The sequence below is a fragment of the Genypterus blacodes genome, unplaced genomic scaffold (assembly GCF_046128005.1).
Source record: "Genypterus blacodes isolate CSIRO-AG114 ecotype Tasmania unplaced genomic scaffold, CSIRO-AGI_Gbla_v1 ptg000098l_1, whole genome shotgun sequence".
NCBI classification, from domain to species: Eukaryota; Metazoa; Chordata; class Actinopteri; order Ophidiiformes; family Ophidiidae; genus Genypterus; species Genypterus blacodes.
This window is the reverse complement of record NW_027466902.1, coordinates 1,296,315-1,314,739: the sequence shown is the minus strand read 5'-3', so window position 1 is coordinate 1,314,739 and position 18,425 is coordinate 1,296,315. Positions and strand designations below refer to the sequence as shown.

Sequence of the window (18,425 nt, the reverse complement as noted above, 5' to 3'; positions counted from 1 at the left end):
AAATTAAAAGATCCAGTTTGTGGTCTCTTGGTGTATCTACCTATAGCAACAGGTCTGTCTCCCTCTTTGTCTGGTTGCAGAATAATGGAATTACAGCCTGGGAGCCAGAATGTATGAATTCCTGGTTGGTGATTTGACTTTGCATCACGCCTGAGGTAACAGCAGGGTGTTCAGTGAACCACACGAAAACTGTCAGACCTCTGTCCTCATAAAGGGAACAATCGAACAGAGACCCCGAGGACAGGATCTTTAACAAGGTTAATTTGATCTGCTAATTTAAACGTGCCCACACACTTGCAGCCCTGTCCTTGGCATCACCCTGCTGCTTCTATGCCACAATCCCATAAGGGCACATTTTGGTAAAAAAGAAAATACAGAAATGAGAAACATGCAACATCCACAGAGGTATTGATCTGCCTGTAGCTGCCCCATTGATTCGAAAGGGTTTCCAATTGCAGACTCAGTTACTGTATGTTCTCAATGTATTCTATCTCTTTTTTGTTAAACAAAGTTATCACTATTTACAGATTGGCAATCGGTATCGTGCATGATTACTTTTTTCCTTTTTTCGCCGTATCATTCTAGTATCACCACCCCCTCATGCAGATTTAGATAGCGAGGCAACAAAAGACTTGATCGGCCATCAGCAGCCCCGTTGTTTTGCTTGTTTATCACAATAAAGAAGGCATCCCTCCAATCTCATCACGCCTTTGGTGGACGTGGTGTCGAATAAACAATCATGACAGGATCAATTCATTTTGGTTGGGCGGGGCTGGAACTCGCCCAGAGGCAAGTTCTCACAAACAGCTGTTACTATATGACGCCATGGAACTTTCAGGACAACTGTTACATAAACAAATGTCAGTCACATGTCCTGTATGATCAATGTGGTAAAACTGTGCAAATAAAAACACATTTCTACATATCCCTGTGGAATACGTGGTTATGTACAGTAATGTATGATCTAATTCATTATGTAGCAATAACCCTGCAATTATTGCTACATAATAATTGCAGGGCCAATGCATTAGACTGAATTCATTTCAAATATTCTGCCCCTTGGACCACTCAAAATGTGTTAAATACAATACCTGCAATATAATCACTGAGGCCTAAAATGTCATAGATCTCTAGAGATATATGACAACATGAATTTAACACGATTTAGTGCAGGGCTGTGGTATAGGAATATACACAACAGATGTGCGGCCTTCATAAGGGACGTGGCCGATGTCACGTCTGTTTACTGCTCCCCCTGCTGATCAACTCCAGTTACTACCATTGCACACTGTCTCTCCTGGTAATTTTCCATAAAACAAGGCCAAAGGAATGTTCTGGATGTTTCTACTGCATTCTCGAAGATTATTCACTGCGTAGTCTAACCTTTGCGTTTCATTTTAGGTGAGGTTTTACATTACACTCGAGACTAAAGCAATGAAAACCTATATAAACTCGCACAATTGGCAAATTTAACTTGTAATGACAAGCAGTGTATTTAAAGACAGCTGGTAATTTAATAAGAATGTTTAAATGTTCTTGAAAACATTCCAAGAGATTACTTTGCTCGTTTCTATTGTTCAAAAAGCATGTCACTGCAGTAAAAGGAAAGCAGATCCGGCAACACAAACACATTCCGGTTTGATCTGGTTTGCCGAGACCCTGTTTCAGACAAGAAAATATCAATCCGCGCTGCCGTTAATGTGACGTCACCCTTTTTGCACTCTCATTCAGGGTGTGCTCCAAAACTCCCCTGGCATGTGCCGGGATCACGCTGTGAGGGTGTGGGTGCCACCGATTGAATCACGATCGACGCCACGTCACACGTTTAACATAATTCACGACTTGAAATGTGTTGCTTATTGCATTTCATCTTGATTACAACACATCCACGTCGAAATCTTACCCCAACCTAACTGCAGATAGCAAAAAGGATGAACTGATATGTCCTTATGATCGTAAATTACTCCGCCCTTATAGCACGCAAAAGCGGCACGCCGGTATATTTAATGGAGCGCTCCCTTTTTGAACATTGCCAGTTATTGTGAAACAAAGACCTTTACTGTATTTTTATTTACTGGTTAGAGTTACAGTTACGGTCTAATGGTGCTATTGATTCTCACAACCAAAGCACGTATACACCTTCATATAGTGTGACATCTATTCATTTAAAATCTGTCATCCATTAGTATTGTGCTTAATTAAAACGTTTATCGGATTAACATATATGCTCCCATGCGCAAATAATGGGTGAAACTGTTTAGTTTATTTTCAAATCTGTAACCGAAATCAACATTTATTGATGTATTTTGTCGCATAGTGTCGGACCTACTTTGTTGTCGGATGAATACCCATATATGCCGCAGCCGCATCACCATTGCTGTATAAAGTAGCTGGCGAAGGCTGTTGGAAACACACTGCATTGATAGGATTTCGTTGAGGTTTGTGGCAGCGCAGGTTAAACCGAGCTTGGTTTATTCTTTTTTCGTTAGTACGTTGGTGTTCAGACTTGAAATAGAGAGCTATTGCTTATTGTTTGAATTTCGTATGATTTTTGGAGTTTGTGGGCCGTTCACGCTAGCCCAGTTGAAGTATGCTGATTATACAGCTGACGTTCGACAGTTACTCTCAGAAAGCGCTTTAAAGTTGTTTTTGTTTGTTTGTTTTTTTTACCAGCTTATCGCTTTAATTGACCTGGTGAGCGAGGCGACCCTCCCAACCTGAGCGAGACTGAACTATTTGCGTCTTAACTAGGTGGTCTTCAGAGAGAGCCAGTTTTAGACACCAGTTGGTGTTTGTGTTGACGCTGTAACTGTTTTTTCACTAGTTGTAGCCTAACAAGATGGAATGCAGTCCGTAACAGACTCAATAACGAAGGGAAGCTCAGCAAGACGTTTAATACGAAAATGATAGGTGAAACAAGGCGCTCTAGTCGAGTGAGGATGGCGTATAGGCCTAAGAAGGGAGCCGTGACGTAACAGCCCGCAAATGTTAGTGATTGGTTGATTTGAAAGGCGCAGCCGCGTGTGCGTCACCCGTTTTCCGCCCGGACGCGGTTGCCAGAGATGGCATGGGGCGTGGCCATGGGCTCCAACGGTAAAGATGGCGATAGGCAAACCTAATGGTCGCTCGTTTGAAATCAAAGTGATTGCGAGTCGTTAGAGGTTGACAGTCGCAGATAATAGGAGGTTATCAAAGTAGTCAGACGAGGAGAGAGAGAATAAGACGAGAAGAAAACACTTTGTTCATGAAGAAACCGATGTGTTAATTTAAGGGCAGAACTGAGAGGCAGGCAGTGTTGCGAAGACAAATAATCCTTAAGTAAATAGGATGAAAAGAAGATGAAATACACATGCGTAAGGTAGACAGATATGAGACAGGCTACTTGTGTTCAGGCTTCATTGAACCCGTGTTATGGGAAGAAAGGAAATCTACAGATCGTAAACTCAAGAATAGAGCTGACTTGTTGGCGACATGCAAGATGAACTGTGGTTGAATCCTAGCAGTCTCAAATTTTTCTTGATAGATATAAGTGGCAGTGTGGCGTTGTATTTATTCATGTCACTTTTTTCTTTTCGAGCCCTTAGGTTTTGCTTGAGTAATGTTTCACCAAGCCTAGTTGATTTTCTTAGAAATCAAAGTGTTCAGAGAAACAAGTGCCACCTTTTTTTAAACTTTGCTCTAGTGAAGAAATTATTATTTTTTTCATTTTTCTTTTGTTCCGCGGGAGAAATGGACTTTGTTATCATGAAGAGAAATGGACTTAGTTGTCAGGAGATATGGACTTAGTTATTAGAGAAGATCAGAGGACCAGGACGCAAGGCCTTAGGACTCGGGGAGGACCAGAATGGAGAGGAACCAGGCAGGACCAGAATGGAGAGGAACCAGGCAGGACCAGAGTGGAGTGGAGCCAGGCAGGGAAGGCCCAGAAAGCATGGAGGGAGGAGCAGAGAGGGCCCAGAGGAGCAGAAAGCAGCTTCAGCGTCAGCATCCGCCAAGTGTACACCAGAGGGAGCCAGAGGCGCAGGGCAGGGTAGCAGCACAGAGAGGCCACAGCTGAAGAGAGCCAGCCAGCCAGAGAGCAGAGGGTGGGAGAGGGAGCTCAAGTGAAGTCAAAAGCAAAGTGTTGGGTTTGTATGTTGGTTAGAGGTATATCTGTAACGTCCTCAGGTATTTAGCATCATCCTGTTCAAACTCAACTTTGTGGAACACAATTTCTCGCAGTTTTCTCTTCCTCTTTGCAGGCAAGGTGCGCAAAGCGTTTTGTACCCTGGTCACCCTCCCGTTGTGCGCTGACATGAGTGTGGTGGTGTCTGCTAAGATGAATGCCGTGGTAGTGTGCTGGCGAGAGGACCGTCTTTTTGGACTTCTCTACGCCCTGCGATCAGAAGTAGTTCCCCAGCCGGAGGGCGAGGCAGTCCATTTGCTATTCAATAGGTCGTCCCCTTGGAAGGTTTCTGCATTGGCGTATGAGTGGATGCTCCGGTCCCCTGTGCTCCGGTCCCCTGTGCGGCCGATGGATGAGTGTATGCAGCAGCCTTTTGGTGCAACGACAGCGCCCCCCCGTGGTACAGAGCAGCGACATCTGCCTTTTGTAATTGGTCAGTGAGTTTAATGCATGAAGTGTACATGTGGGTGTAACTATCCTGTACAGTGTTAAAGCATTAACTATACAGTGTTAACAACCAAACCAAATTTAATGCCAATGGTAATTAGTGGCTGGAAACCTTTGTGAGGGTGGGGGGGAATTGTAAAACGTGTGTCGAGTCTCTCTTTTCACAGGCCTTCCTCTTAAGCCAGCCGCCGAAAGAATCCCTCCATAGCTGCTGATAATCGATACGAGTTGAGCCCACCATGTTAACTATAGCACTTGGGATTGGAGTCGCGTGCATCTACTGATTTAAGAGATGTAGGAAGGTATTTCATGCTTTTTAAGTATGACAACTCCATCAGTTTCCCATTCTACATGTTTTAAAAGGGGCTCCTGTACATCTTTTGGAAATAAGGGGGGTGGGCTGGGGGGTGTTAATCAGTTTTTTCCTAGACTTCACAGCTCCATGTTATCCAACGCAAGAAACCCCAAACCGCTTCCTACGCAAGAGACCCCAAACCGCTTCAATAGGAAATGACCGGCCGTGCCCAACCGGACGCGAGCGGACATTTTGCCTTGCAGCGTAAACTTCCACATATGTAGCAAGAAGCTCTTTTCCCAGGGAGTGTGGTAACCAGTCTCTTTAATAGAAGTCATTGCAAATTTGAGCACACTTCACGTTGCATTTGTGGGGTTTTGGGAGGGGCTGTGTATTTGTCACTCTTGCAGATTAAGTTAAATGGCCTACTCCTCAAACGTAAATCTCCATTGAGGTCCTCACCTACAATCCATACGGGAGGAATCCTTCGCGCTCAGGCTTGTGGTATTTAAATGCTTCCTTCTGGAAAATTGCCCAAATTAATCAGTCATGCAGTTGTATTTGTAGTAGATTGTCTTAATGGCTGTAATCTTGTAGTCCTTGAAAGGCGTTTTATGTAGGGGTGGGTATTGTGTGGGAGAGGCTTTTTCCTTTGCATTTTTCAGTGTGCTGTGTCCTGTGTGCTTTCCAATGCCCGAGACCATCAGGAACTCTTCTAACTCATTGTATGTACAAGTTTCCTTGCACATCAAACATCACGTAAGGTCGCTAAATGTGTTCACGTTTTTCTTTAACATTCACTGTTTGGCAAAATGTCTCCATTGCAAATTCCTTTGCAATTAGTTACCATGCCTTGTATTGACAATACAATGAGTGAACTATCTGTAAAGGATTTTAATTATTGCATAATAAATGCATAGCCTGTTGTGATTGAATAGTTTTGGTATGCATTTGTTCTTTTGGGGGGTTGTTTTGGGAAGCTTTTCTTGTGCTTTTTCAGGTGTGATTAAAGCTGGGAGCTTTGTAGAGCATGGATGTGACCTGGGCTCGCTTGACAGCCTTTCAGAGCGGAAATTGAAGGCAGATAAGTCGATTCCATCAAATACTGATGTGTGAATTCAGAAAGTTCAACCCCAGAGGGGGGTCACTTATCTTTGTAATGGGCTCAGATGCCCCGATTGGTCTTGACATGAAAGCATCTTGCTATTCTTGACTGTAGAGATTGCAACGCTGCTCTTTCTTACAAGAAAATCTTGTGATAACACGAAGATTTGATGGACCCTCATTGATTCTGATGTTATCTTCAGTAAAGCATTTGGGTAAGGATAACAATAGTCAGTTCTATGATACTGTGGGGAACGGGTTTAGGGGTGTCTCTTGTTTGCCTCTTTGCTCTTGCAGAATTGCACAACTCCAAAGAAGAATTCATTCCACCTACACGGGAACGATCGTCCCCTGTGAAATCAACCCAGCTCACAGTTGAACAAATGGAGTCAGGTTTTCGCTGTCTAAAGTGATTATTTGAGCCCTCAGCTACTAGCCCTTGTGCAACTGTGCAAGTGGCAGGTTGATCACTGATTTGTTACATGAAATAATTCACAAATGCGCAACTGTGCAGTGTCAAAGGAAATTGTTAGTAGCTGAGGAAAGCTGTGCATAGTGCAGCCGTAATTTGGTCTAAAATTGCAGCGCAAATGTGTTGCCTTGGTGTTTTTTGTTGTACGTTGTTGTTGGGGCGTATCCCTGCACTTCTCTCTCTTCACAGAAATCAATGTGCAAGACTGGTTCGAGCACAAGTGAAGTCTTCTAACCTGGAGCACGTAGTAAGATGTTGGCTTCATGTATCAAATTAAACTTCTGCAATGTTGTAGTTTGCCAAAATGGACATCTTGGAACTGGCTTTATGTTAACCTAAAAATCAGTAACATTGAACAATGCTTTACTGGCACATTCTTCTCGGGGCCACAGAGCCCTGTTGCTTGGCATCTTAACAACTTGAGATGAGTAGAACGAATCCTTTGAGTTTTGTGTGGTGGGTGTGTGTGTGTGTTTTGTAGGTCACTCTTTGTTTCAGATCATTCCCGTCTGTCAACTGCGATTTCTCCTGCCTCTGAATGCAAAGCCATCTGTGGATGCTGTCAGCGAATATGAGTGTGGCCCCTGAATGACGTACCATCCCCTTGTGCGCTTGAGCTTAGATCTGATCCCCGACGTCCTTCGCAGAAGCCCCGCTCTCTGTGTTGTCTTGTGTGCATCTCTTTCCCTTTTGGTTTCTCAGGTCAAATTTCACAGCCTAAAAATCTTAATTTGGCGTCTGGGATGTCCTAACTGTGTGGAACACTGAGAATCCTGTCACATTAAGATCAAGAGCTGCAAGCTTGTCTCGCTAATACTGCATCACTTCCGTCTCATGGGTGCAAGTTAAGTGATTACGGTTTCCTTTTTTCTTTTAACAAAACATGGCTTTAGTGTGTAACTCAACGTTCTGCATGCACATGCGCTCTGCATAACATTTTGATTACATAATACACAGCATAATGTTCATAAGTCCTTGTCAAACATTGCAGTAGATTTGGTTGGGGAGATCAGGGGGGGGGCAACACTGTTCTTTCTTCCTTTCAGATTTCTCATTCAGCTTGTCACGCTACTGAGCCAGGACACTTAACGTCTGCAAGGAATCATGGGACTTGGTATATCCGACCTCTAGGGCGATCTCGCAAAATCTTCTCAGTTATTGAGCATCACAAAAGAAGAGTAGCCTGCTGTCGTATACGCTGCTACGTCGGTATCGGTAAACAAACGAATCATATTGGATGAGTAATGGAAATTCGTATGTGGTTATGTGGGAGGGGGGGGGGGGTTTAAATTGTCCTATTTTCTTTCCATTACAGCTGTAGACTTAACTGCCCCGCTTGACCGATCGTTTGACCAGTGAGTCCTGGTGAACGGCGTGCTTGGGGGGAAAAGCTGCTTTTAACTGTCAGCCAGAGAAGCTGGTGTCATGGCCTTCAAATGATCGAGTAAAGGATATGATGGAATCAAAACAGTCGTGTACCAATGCAGTGTCGTACTGGGAAATGCTGGGGTTTGGGGAAACCGCTTGTCTTTTTCTCTAGTTTCAGCCTCGAGACCCAAGTGAATTCAACAGGTGGTGACAGACAAATAGAACAGCCAGGCGTTGCAGGGGTTTTCTTTTCCTGGAGGAACAAACTTCAGGGTCTGTTCCTCCAGGTTTTGCTTTTTGCCCTTAATTACAGCAACAACAAAAAAGCAAAAGACTCCGGTGTCGGCACTCCTGACTTTGTTGGGACAGGGTTCAATTCCCTGCGGTGTCTTGCTTTTTTCCAGTTTGCTGAGTGGGGATCATTTTGTAGTAATTCTAGTGTATGTTTGCTGTACATCTTTTCAGCGTTTCTAAGTCCTGTCCTCCAAAATTCTAAGTCCTGTATCACTCGGTTGCAATATTAAACCATTAAATAGATTGTGGGCGTTGTATCACTTCTGAACAGGATGTCCTGGAATATAATGGTGTTGGTGAGGAAATTGGCAATAAAGTTTTTCCCCTCACAAACCTTGTCTTGCTCTGTTCATTCTTACATAGAAACTCATTGCTTTCCTATAGGAATCACACTTCATCACTTTATACCACTCCTAATGTTTCTGTTTTGGCCTTTTAAATCTCTTATTCAAGTAAATGTGCACAATATTCTATGAAAATGCACATGCAGGATTTGATATGCAGACAGACCTCAAATAACTGGTGTCCTGGTCAAATGTTGTGTAATCTCTAATGAATAAAAGGCACAATTGATGATCAATGAGGTAATGGACTCCAGTTAAAATTTGTATTTGATAAATGAATTCCTGACAGTGGTCACCATTTTGCACTAGGAATCCCACACATTACCCAGACAATGATATTATCACATACCAACACACATGTCTGGATTGAATGACTCAGAACCCTCCTTATACGTTTAGCTGCATTTTATTCAGCATTTTTGTCATTGAAGGATTTGCCTTCTCCAGCTAGACGCATTTTGCTTGTGACTACTCCACAATTGAATAAATTAGTACAGCTGATGGCCTCATTTATTATATAAAAAACCCACATATAAGTTGAGTAATGTAAATCCAAAAAAATTAAGTAGAAAGAGAACAAGCTAAATGACAAGAGGGAAAACATATTTTTTAACAGTGAGGAAAACTTATTGAGCAGAACAATAAGCAACAGAAACACCAGATATGTGCCAGGACTTAAAAAAAAAAAAACTTTTGCTACAATCATGGAACAAATTTGGAGATGTATCTGTAACCTGTGCAGTTTGGTGGAAGTGTGTCAGGAGATAACAAGAGACTTTGCATTATTAAGGTTAACAGGCTTGTGAATTGAGCCTGACAAGGAAAGTTCCTGCATTTCCATTAGTTGGAGGAAGAAGTCAAAAGGTTTATTTTGTCTTTTCTAAATGTCGGTGATGATACTAAAGGTCCGGAAACAATTTATCAGTGTGAAGTCATGACCCAGAATTCTGGATTGATGAAGATAAATAATCCCTTTCAAACAGGCTGCTGAATTTTACATGTCCAGTTTTAGAGCCACTGATAAAAAATAAAAATAAACACATTTAAAAGGCCGTGAACTGTATTCACTGGGCGGGGTTATCTCTGGTATCTCTTTAACTGGTGTCAACCCTTTGCGGAACCAATTTGAACAAACAAGGTTTTTTACGGAACCATTTACCGCCCGTCCCAGTAGCTAGCTAGGTATCACTTCAGTGTTTTTCTGCTTGTGTGTCGATACTTGATGAGGTGTGGAGCAAAGGGGAGATGTGGTCCTTTTTTGCCAGGGATCCTGTCAAAGACTTTGCTTATGAAATCCTACCAGACACCCAGGAAAAGTCCGGATTATGGACCCTTCACCGGGGGAAGCGAAAGGTAAAGAGATGCAGCAGACCCCCCCACTCCCGCTAGCTTGTTAGCTCGCTCCGGTTACGCGGCCTGCAGTTAGCCTTCTAACGTCAGCGTCCGTTTAATGTGTGTGTGAGCTGTTTTGTCATTTATTCGGTGTGTGTGTTCCTTTATCGTTAATGTCGCTGAATCGAACACACCAAATGCAATTATGTCACTTTTGTTGAGGCCGACGAAGTGTGAGCTCGGGCTTTGTTTACTCCGGGCGACAGACACGCATTTCTCGCCACGTCACCTCCCTTTAATCGAGTAAACGTCTGTTAATACAACGGTTAATAAACTAACGCCTCGTGAAATTAATAATGTCATTAATAACACTAACAACTACTGTCTTCATAATTTCATCTGTCTTTATTGAACTGTGCACTGTCGGATTCACTACAGACATCATGTGTAACAACTGAGATCATGTCGATTCGATTCTATTCGGTTAGTCGATTAAGTTTGATTATCCTACTTATGACGCGTTTCCATCCTGTCCTCTGTCTGCAGGCCAGTGGAGAGCCTGTGTCCGTGTTTGTGTACGAGGTTTCTCAGGGATCAGAGCAGCAGACTCAGCTGGCAAAAGCTGCTTTCAAACGCATGAAGACCCTGCGACATCCCAACATCCTGGCTTACGTAGATGGACTGGAGGTCAGTGAGTGTGTTAGTACACTTGAGTACACATTTCACGTCTCAATTGTGTGATTTGTGTCTCATTTCCATCTGTTCTTCTCTCCATCTTTGGCTTTTTCAGATAGAGGTAAGTTTGAACAAGCGACTGTAGGATTTAAGTGTTCAGGGTTTCATGTGTGTACAGTAGATGCACTTACTAGAAACAAGTTATGGGACATTTTGGAGAGCGTTTTTGATACAGAAAGAGGGGGTGGAGAGAGAGAGAGAGAAATGAAAGAGATGTTGATTGGGACAGGAGAGAAGAGAAGCTGAGAGATAGAAGGGAGAACTGGAACCCTGAAGAGAACAAGGCAATGTAATGAAAAAGTAAATTAAACAAACAGTGCGACAGCAGAGAGCCACGGCTGCTGAAGATTGTGTAAAAATGTCACGGTAGTGTGGACGCCGAGTCCTGGATGACATCAGGAGTGTCGGTTCGATGCGATAAAGAAACTGTTTGGTGTTCAAGTATTCAATCATTGCTCTGCAGTAGCCTGTAGATCTGTGAAATGGGAAAGACATGGATGCCATTTCTGGTAGAACTTGGAACGACTAGAGCTGACGTGTGAAAAACACACACACATATGAAATGGATGCAACTGTGCTGAGTACACTGCATCGGATATTCTTTTGCTAGAAGTAGTTTTTTGCACGAAAATGTTCATAATACAGGAAAAAAAGTACGTAGTCTTTCAACCTCACTTGAGAGTTTGTAAAAAGAAGAAAAGCCAACACCGTGACAAAATGGTAGTTAAGTTGTTTGTGTTTGTTTGACAGACAGAGAAGAGCCTGTACCTGGTGACTGAGCAGGTGACGCCCCTGGCAGCACACCTGAAGGCCCAGACTGAGAAGGGTGGAGCCGGGGAGCTGGAGGTCTCCTGGGGACTTCACCAGATAGTGGTGAGGGGAAGGATTTACGCACAGTTGATGCTTGTTTTGGATGTAACCACAGCCTGAGCCTTTTTCTCAAATTCTTCCACTGTAAGCTCTCTTCTCCTCCTCTCGTCTCACCGTTTTCCTCACTTCTGCTTCTTGCCTGCTTCCCACAGAAAGCCCTGAGTTTCCTTGTCAACGACTGCCACCTGCTCCACAACAATTTGGGGGTGTGGGCTGTTTTTGTGGACCGCGCCGGGGAGTGGAAGCTGGGAGCCTTGGACCATGTGGCCCCAGAGCAGGGCGACCCGAGCGGAGTCTCACTGCCAGCCCCCAAAGCAGTTTACCCAGACATGGAGAAATACGACCCACCGGAATCGCCAAACGGCAACAATGGAGAGAAATGGTGAGAGAGAGAACTGTGGAAAGGAAAGGATCAGAGGGAGATGGGAGAGGAGCAGGTCAGACTAAATGGATGCTTTTGTGTGTGTGTGTGTGTGTTTTGCAGGGCAGGGGAGGTGTGGCGGCTAGGCTGCCTGATCTGGGAGGTGTTCAACGGGTCGCTGCCACGCGCTGCCACACTCCGCTCACTGGGAAAGGTACGTCACTACAGAGAGTGCAGCGCTATTACATCGTCATTGGTTCTGTCGTATATTTGCTCGTCCACATTCAAAGGACAATTAAGGACTTTGCCGTGTTTTTAAGATTTAGTCTAGTTATCAGCAAAGGAGGATCTGCTAGTATTCCACATTTGAAACCGTTAGAGCGTGAATTGAACCTACAGTTGTTTGAGTGGAGCTGCAGTTGAATGGAAACGCAGGTTGTGCTTTGCCGTCTGTCCACAGATCCCCAAGGCCCTGGTCCCCCACTACTGTGAGTTGGTCGGGGCCAATCCCCGAGCTCGGCCCAACCCTGCCCGGTTCCTTCAGAATTGCAGAGCTCCCAGTGGCTTCCTCAGCAACAGCTTTGTGGAGAGCAACCTTTTCCTGGAAGAGATCCAGGTCCAACAGACTCAAAGTCATGACTGAAACATGCTTTTGTAAAGTCATAATTTCTTGTTTCTTAATCTATAACCCAACCTAGTCAACTTGTCAAAACGAGACACGGAAAACTGCACCGACTATTGTGTAAGTCGTTACTTGATCTGACGGTACGTGGTAGTAACGTAGAGCAACATGCATTTCCAGATCAAGGAGCCAGCCGAGAAGCAGCAGTTCTTCCAGGATCTAAGTGACAACCTGGACTCGTTCCCTGAGGACTTCTGTAAACACAAAGTCCTGCCGCAGCTGCTCACGGCCTTCGAATTTGGAAATGCCGGCGCCGTCGTCCTCACGCCACTCTTCAAGGTGAATCTTAAGCAGTTGTCACATCATAAAGAAAGTCAATTATATATCATTCAATCTCTTAACCTTTCCAGCAAACAAACCTGCCTCTGTAGTGCCTCCTACATTACATTACATTACATTACGAGCATGTGGCAGACGCTTTTATCCAAAGCGACTTACATGACATTACCACCCTTCGCAGAGGGGGGAGCAATTGAGGGTTCGGTGCCTTGCTCAGGGGCACCTCGGCAGGGGCTCGAACCGGTGACCCTCCGGTTCCCAAGCGGAAGCACTACCCACTGAGCCACTGCCTCCCTTATTATAAATAAATAATTGGGGAAAACGTCTGAGCCCACAAAATAGCACTGTTACGGGGGTTTGCTACCTCATTATGATTATGATGGAGCCATTCGAAGAGCAGGCTGACACATCTTTCCCTCTCGCACTCTTTGTTTGTTTGCCAGGTTGGAAAGTTCCTGTCAGCAGAAGAATACCAACAGAAGATCATCCCCGTCATCGTAAAGATGTTCTCCTCCACAGACCGAGCCATGAGGATACGGCTGCTGCAACAGGTACTCGCCACGCGAAGGCTTCCACCTCCCGTGCAGCAGAACAGACGAGCCCACTTCTGTGAAGCTAACCAACTGAAAAGACGAAAGACCAAATGATCCGGATGCTTTTGTTCCTAACTTCTAATACTTAGTTGGAAATGAGTAGCATGGTACAGAATTAAGAGTTTTCAGTGACGTGATGAGCCGAGAAAGAAGAAATTGACATTATGCACCCGTCTGCTTGTGTGCGTCTTCTCTCTGTCGCCCTCTCAGATGGAGCAGTTCATTCAGTATCTGAACGAGGCTGCAGTGAATTCCCAGATTTTCCCTCATGTTGTACACGGCTTCACAGACACCAACCCTGCCATCAGAGAACAGACCGTGAAGGTAGTTTGCACGCTCTGTAACAAACAGCGCCGCACGGCAGGAGACCTGTGTGCCGTAGCCGTTAACTGGCTTCTCTTTTTCGCTTTTCATCCGTCGCCCTGCAGTCTATGCTGCTGCTGGCCCCCAAGCTGAACGAGACCAACCTGAACCAGGAGCTGATGCGCCACTTTGCCAGGCTACAGGCCAGAGACGAACAAGGTCCAATACGCTGCAACACCACCGTCTGTCTGGGCAAGATCGCCTCTTACCTCAACACCGGGGTAACGCACACTTTCACTTCACCATTCACACTGCGTTAACTTGTGATGCAGGTTTTTTACAAACATTCTATAAATTCCACTTGACGGTTTTGTACTTGTGCCTCTTTCTTTCTCCGGTCACCCCTCTCTCTCTACAGGCTCGACAGCGGGTCCTGATTTCCGCCTTCTCGCGAGCCACGAAGGACCCTTTCCCGGCCTCGCGCTCCGCTGGTGTGCTGGGGTTCGCCGCCACACACAACTACTACAGTGTCACAGAAATCGCCGCCCGCATCCTGCCCACCCTGTGTGCAATCACCGTCGACCCCGATAAGAGCGTGAGGGACCAGGTAAGCATGAAGACTTTTGTTCACATGGAGTATCTCGTGGCCTTAACATTCAAAGTGATTTGTCAGGGGAAATTTGCTCAGCCCGTGTTCTCCCACCCTCTTCCCTGTGTCAGGCATTCAAAGCTATCAGAAGTTTCCTTTCCAAACTGGAGACGGTGTCAGAAGACCCGACCAAGCTGGCTGAAATAGGTATGCAGTATCAGTTATGGCGTACCGCATACGAATACAAACCGAGTTGGTTTCTGCTGAGTGTAATTTACTCACCTTGATGTTGTTTCCTGCGCTGCAGAGAAGGATGTTGCGTCGTGCGCTCAGCCCGCCGGCGCCTCTTCCAGCTGGACCGGCTGGGCGGTGACCGGTATGTCGTCGCTGACCTCTAAACTGATCCGCAACGCTCCGGGAGCAGAAGGGGAAGCACCAGCCGAGAACAACGGCCCTGCACATGCAACCACCCCCACGAGTGCCGCTGATGGAGCAGCTGCACCAGGTGTGTAGCGTGCGTAGGGTAGTAATCATCATCATCAGCCTCCCACTGACATGACCAGTATAGAAGTAAATAAACCAATATTGTCAAATGTTTTTCTCTCTCAGCTGCTGAAGCTAAAACCCCACAGGCCTCTCCGGCTCAGGACACTGCCGCGAGCAGAGCCGACCAATCGCAGGCTGTCCAAGTGACCGACAACGCTGACGAACCAATAGGAGAGCGCTGGGATGAAGAGGAAGACTGGGGAAGCTTGGAGGTTTGATTTCTGCGCTTTTGATTGACATGCTCATGATTCTCTTATTTAAAAGGACATTTTTCTAGAGGTTACATTTCAGTTTCCATAAACTGTTTCTGCTTTTCTTTTAAACTAAGGATCCAGAGAAAACTCGCACAGAGCCGGACGGCTGGAACACTGACTGGTCGGGGATGGCGTTGTCCAAAAAGAAGGCCAATGACCGAGGAGTATGCACTGTTTGGCTTGGATCCATCTTGTAGTATTTCCATTACAGCTGCTAATATTGCTCACATTGTTCGTGGTCTTACTGCTGTGACTAAATATGGTAGTTCCACTGTAGGCTCAGGTAACAGACCAGATATCTGCTTGTTGAATGGGCCATTTTGGGCCATTTCAAACCTTCCTGGTCTCCCCCTACACGTAGGCGGGCCGGTCTTCCTCTTCTGTGGCGGCGAAAAAGCAGAGCTCTGACTGGAGCAGTTCAGGCTGGGATGCGGATGACAGCTGGTCCAACGAGAAGGAGGGCCCGAGTCAGAGCTCTGCGGGCGAAGAAGGCTGGGGTAACGACTGGGCGGAGGAGGAAGAGGCTGCTGGGGAGGAGGCGGTGGCGGCCGATAAGACGCTCCAGCCCCTGCCTGACGGGGTGCGGTTAGCCAGCGAGTACGACTGGGACAGCAGCAGCAGCACAGCCAAGGGGCCCAGTCAGAGTCAAAATGACCTGTTCGCCAGCGTATCCCAGAGAAACACTGCCAGCACCGCCGCCACGGTGAGGATACGGACAAATAAGACGAAGGATATTTGCTATGTTGCGTTACGTGATAAGATTAAAATTGGATTTCAATTAATAAAAACGAGGCAATGAATCCATGTAAAACAAAAATGCATGTGTAACCAAATATGTCTTGGTCCCAGCACATTTAGTGTGTGTGTGTGTGTGTGTGTGTTTTCTTCCCCCGTCAGGCTGGTGATGGCTGGGGCTTGGAGCCAGCAGGGGACTGGGGTGCAGAGGAGAGCTGGGAGTCTGTGGATGAAAACCAGGGTAAGTCTCTCAGCGTAATGTCTTCACACTACAAGACAAGAATCCAGTCTTCCTTTCATTTTTGTTAGTCTGCCACAAAAATCCCAAGATTGTAGCCAACTCACGGCGCCTTCACGTCAACGACTCTCTCCACCTAGCAATGTGCGTTTGTTAGACTCGTCCCAGCTCACACTCGCCTTGTTTGACATGTGGCAGACTGTGTCTTCAGGCGTGCGCAGGTCTCTGATTGACACTGAAGACTTATAGCATGTTTGGCCATTATATAACACATGGCTGTGCTTTTTAATGGTCAACCAGGTCTCAGCAAGGCCGAGCTGTCAAAGAAGAAACGAGACGAGAGGAGAAAGGAACTGGAGGCTAAACGGGCAGAGCGCAAGGCTGCTAAGGGTCCTCTGAAACTGGGCGCACGCAAACTGGACTGAGTGGGACGGAACGAAAGCAACGAGAGTGAGGGACAATGAGGGCAGTGACTTGAACCTGAGACAGACATGGAGGTTTGACATTCCACAAGTAGAGAGAGGAGAAGATGGCAATGCTGTGATCCGGCCTCGAGGGGAGGCTGCTTGCTGGTTGAGCAGAGGGAAACTGTGTTGGTCCTCAATGTATGATAGTCGGCCACAGGGGGGCGGCAGAGCTGAATGAGTTCATCCAGAAAAGGTTTGGGGAAACGCAGAAATGGAATGGTCAAAATGAAACGGAGCCAGGAAGCCAAACAGAGAAGCACTTCCTGTAGTGGAAGGAAGTGCCCCCCCCTACACACACACAACAAACACACACACACACACACACTCTTTTTTTATACATAACTTGCACAGTTGCAGTTGTACACTAAATGTATATAAACGGAGCGTCTTATCTTAAAATGATATGAGGACATAACACATTTTTAAATGGATATATATATATCAGAATTTCACAATCAAAGATTTATTACACTCTCTTACAAACACACACACACACACACTCGAAGAATCAAGACTTTGCTGAAATCAGTCCATGCGTACACTTGTGTGTACTTATGTGGTCAAACAAAAACGTTCCATAACAATTTTAAATGTGTTCAGTTTACTTTGCTCATTGGCACCACAGTACTGTATTTTAAGTTGCTTTTCCTGTCAGTCATTAGGTGTGTGTGGCTGTGGTGGACGGTTCATAGAATGAAATTTGTTTTAAAATGAAAGGTGTCGACGGTCGTCTCATGCCTTTTTACTCAGCAATCCCACAATTTCAAATAAAACCCATCAAAAGTGATCCGAGGAAAGATTTACCATCAATAATGTTTAGTGAAATATGAATGGATAAGTTCATCCTCCTTTATTTGTGCCTTTATTTGATTACAGATATGATTTTGTAGATGCAACTCTGTCTGCAGTTACAGCAGTGTGATGAATTCCAACCTTCACGTCTATGGCGGCTTTGGTCGGGGGGGGGGGGAGGAAGGAAGGCTGCAAGGGCTTGAGTGAGCAGAGGAAGGTTGGAAGCATTATTTTACAGACAAATCATGTGTAGCATGTGAGCTATTCTGGAAATAAAATTTTTATTAATAAACACATTTCAATTTCTTCCTTGAATGTAAATGGCGCGTGTGTCGGGAAGACTTCTGTCTCCTGAATCATCGGTCAATATCCCAGGCTTTGTTGTTGTGTGGCTCGAGGAGCGCAGAGGACAATTACCAAGCTGCTAAACGGAACGCCCTTTCATTTCTGCATCATCCTGTGGTAGAGAAACCTTCCTCGGGCCAAATGCAGTTAGATCCCCTGTCCGAATGTTTATCTCGTAAAGCAATTGGCTTGAATTCCATTTCCTCACTCCTATTGAGGCTCTCAAACTAGGTTCCTCATCACATTTCCTCTAGACTTTTCCTGTTTCTCTGGACACCAGTGTTACACCTAACATCGCCATTACAGTGTGATCATATGTGGCGTTAAGCAGGACTTCTGTTTCTTGACTCCCAATTAAGGTTTTGAATCAATTTGTATAATTGAGATCAATCCTAAAAGTAATTTGAAAAAGTTATTAGTTATTTGTCTTTATTGCGTCATTGGATAAATACTGTTTTGGTTTGATCACAATGGTTTCTGGAGTTTAAATCTTACCTCAAGTAAAAGGACTTCTTGTTGTCATATTCATGTGTGTTTGAATTTGATCTGAAAAGTCACATTTTAAAAAGCATCCATGATTTGTCTAAATTTATGTCATCACTCTGGCATTAAATTTGGTTCACAGAACTTTGAATTGTGAAGGATTCAAAACTCCATTTAGTTTGAAACACATTCAGTGACAATTCATTATTAACTGAATAGATAAACAGCATAAATAAGCACATCATGAACTGTCGTGAGTGTGTTTTCCCAAAAAGTATCCATGAGGTAATATTCTCCATATCGAGGTTATTGTAGTCCTGAATCCACAGCAT

At 45.0% G+C, this 18,425-nt stretch overlaps 1 protein-coding gene across 1 annotated transcript; it reads left to right on the top strand.

Annotated features, from left to right (window-relative positions):
• Nucleotides 1-9,615: 9,615 nt before the first annotated feature.
• On the top strand, nucleotides 9,616-17,559 carry scyl1 (SCY1-like, kinase-like 1). The gene is made up of 18 exons (XM_076159554.1): nucleotides 9,616-9,842; nucleotides 10,368-10,508; nucleotides 11,307-11,429; nucleotides 11,579-11,808; nucleotides 11,911-12,001; nucleotides 12,248-12,403; nucleotides 12,590-12,748; nucleotides 13,192-13,299; nucleotides 13,552-13,665; nucleotides 13,770-13,925; nucleotides 14,063-14,251; nucleotides 14,365-14,440; nucleotides 14,541-14,738; nucleotides 14,843-14,991; nucleotides 15,108-15,197; nucleotides 15,395-15,736; nucleotides 15,931-16,009; nucleotides 16,307-17,559. Exons 1-18 carry the CDS (start codon nucleotides 9,735-9,737, stop codon nucleotides 16,429-16,431), a joined length of 2,634 nt encoding a protein of 877 aa, XP_076015669.1. The 5' UTR covers nucleotides 9,616-9,734; the 3' UTR covers nucleotides 16,432-17,559.
• Nucleotides 17,560-18,425: the final 866 nt, after the last annotated feature.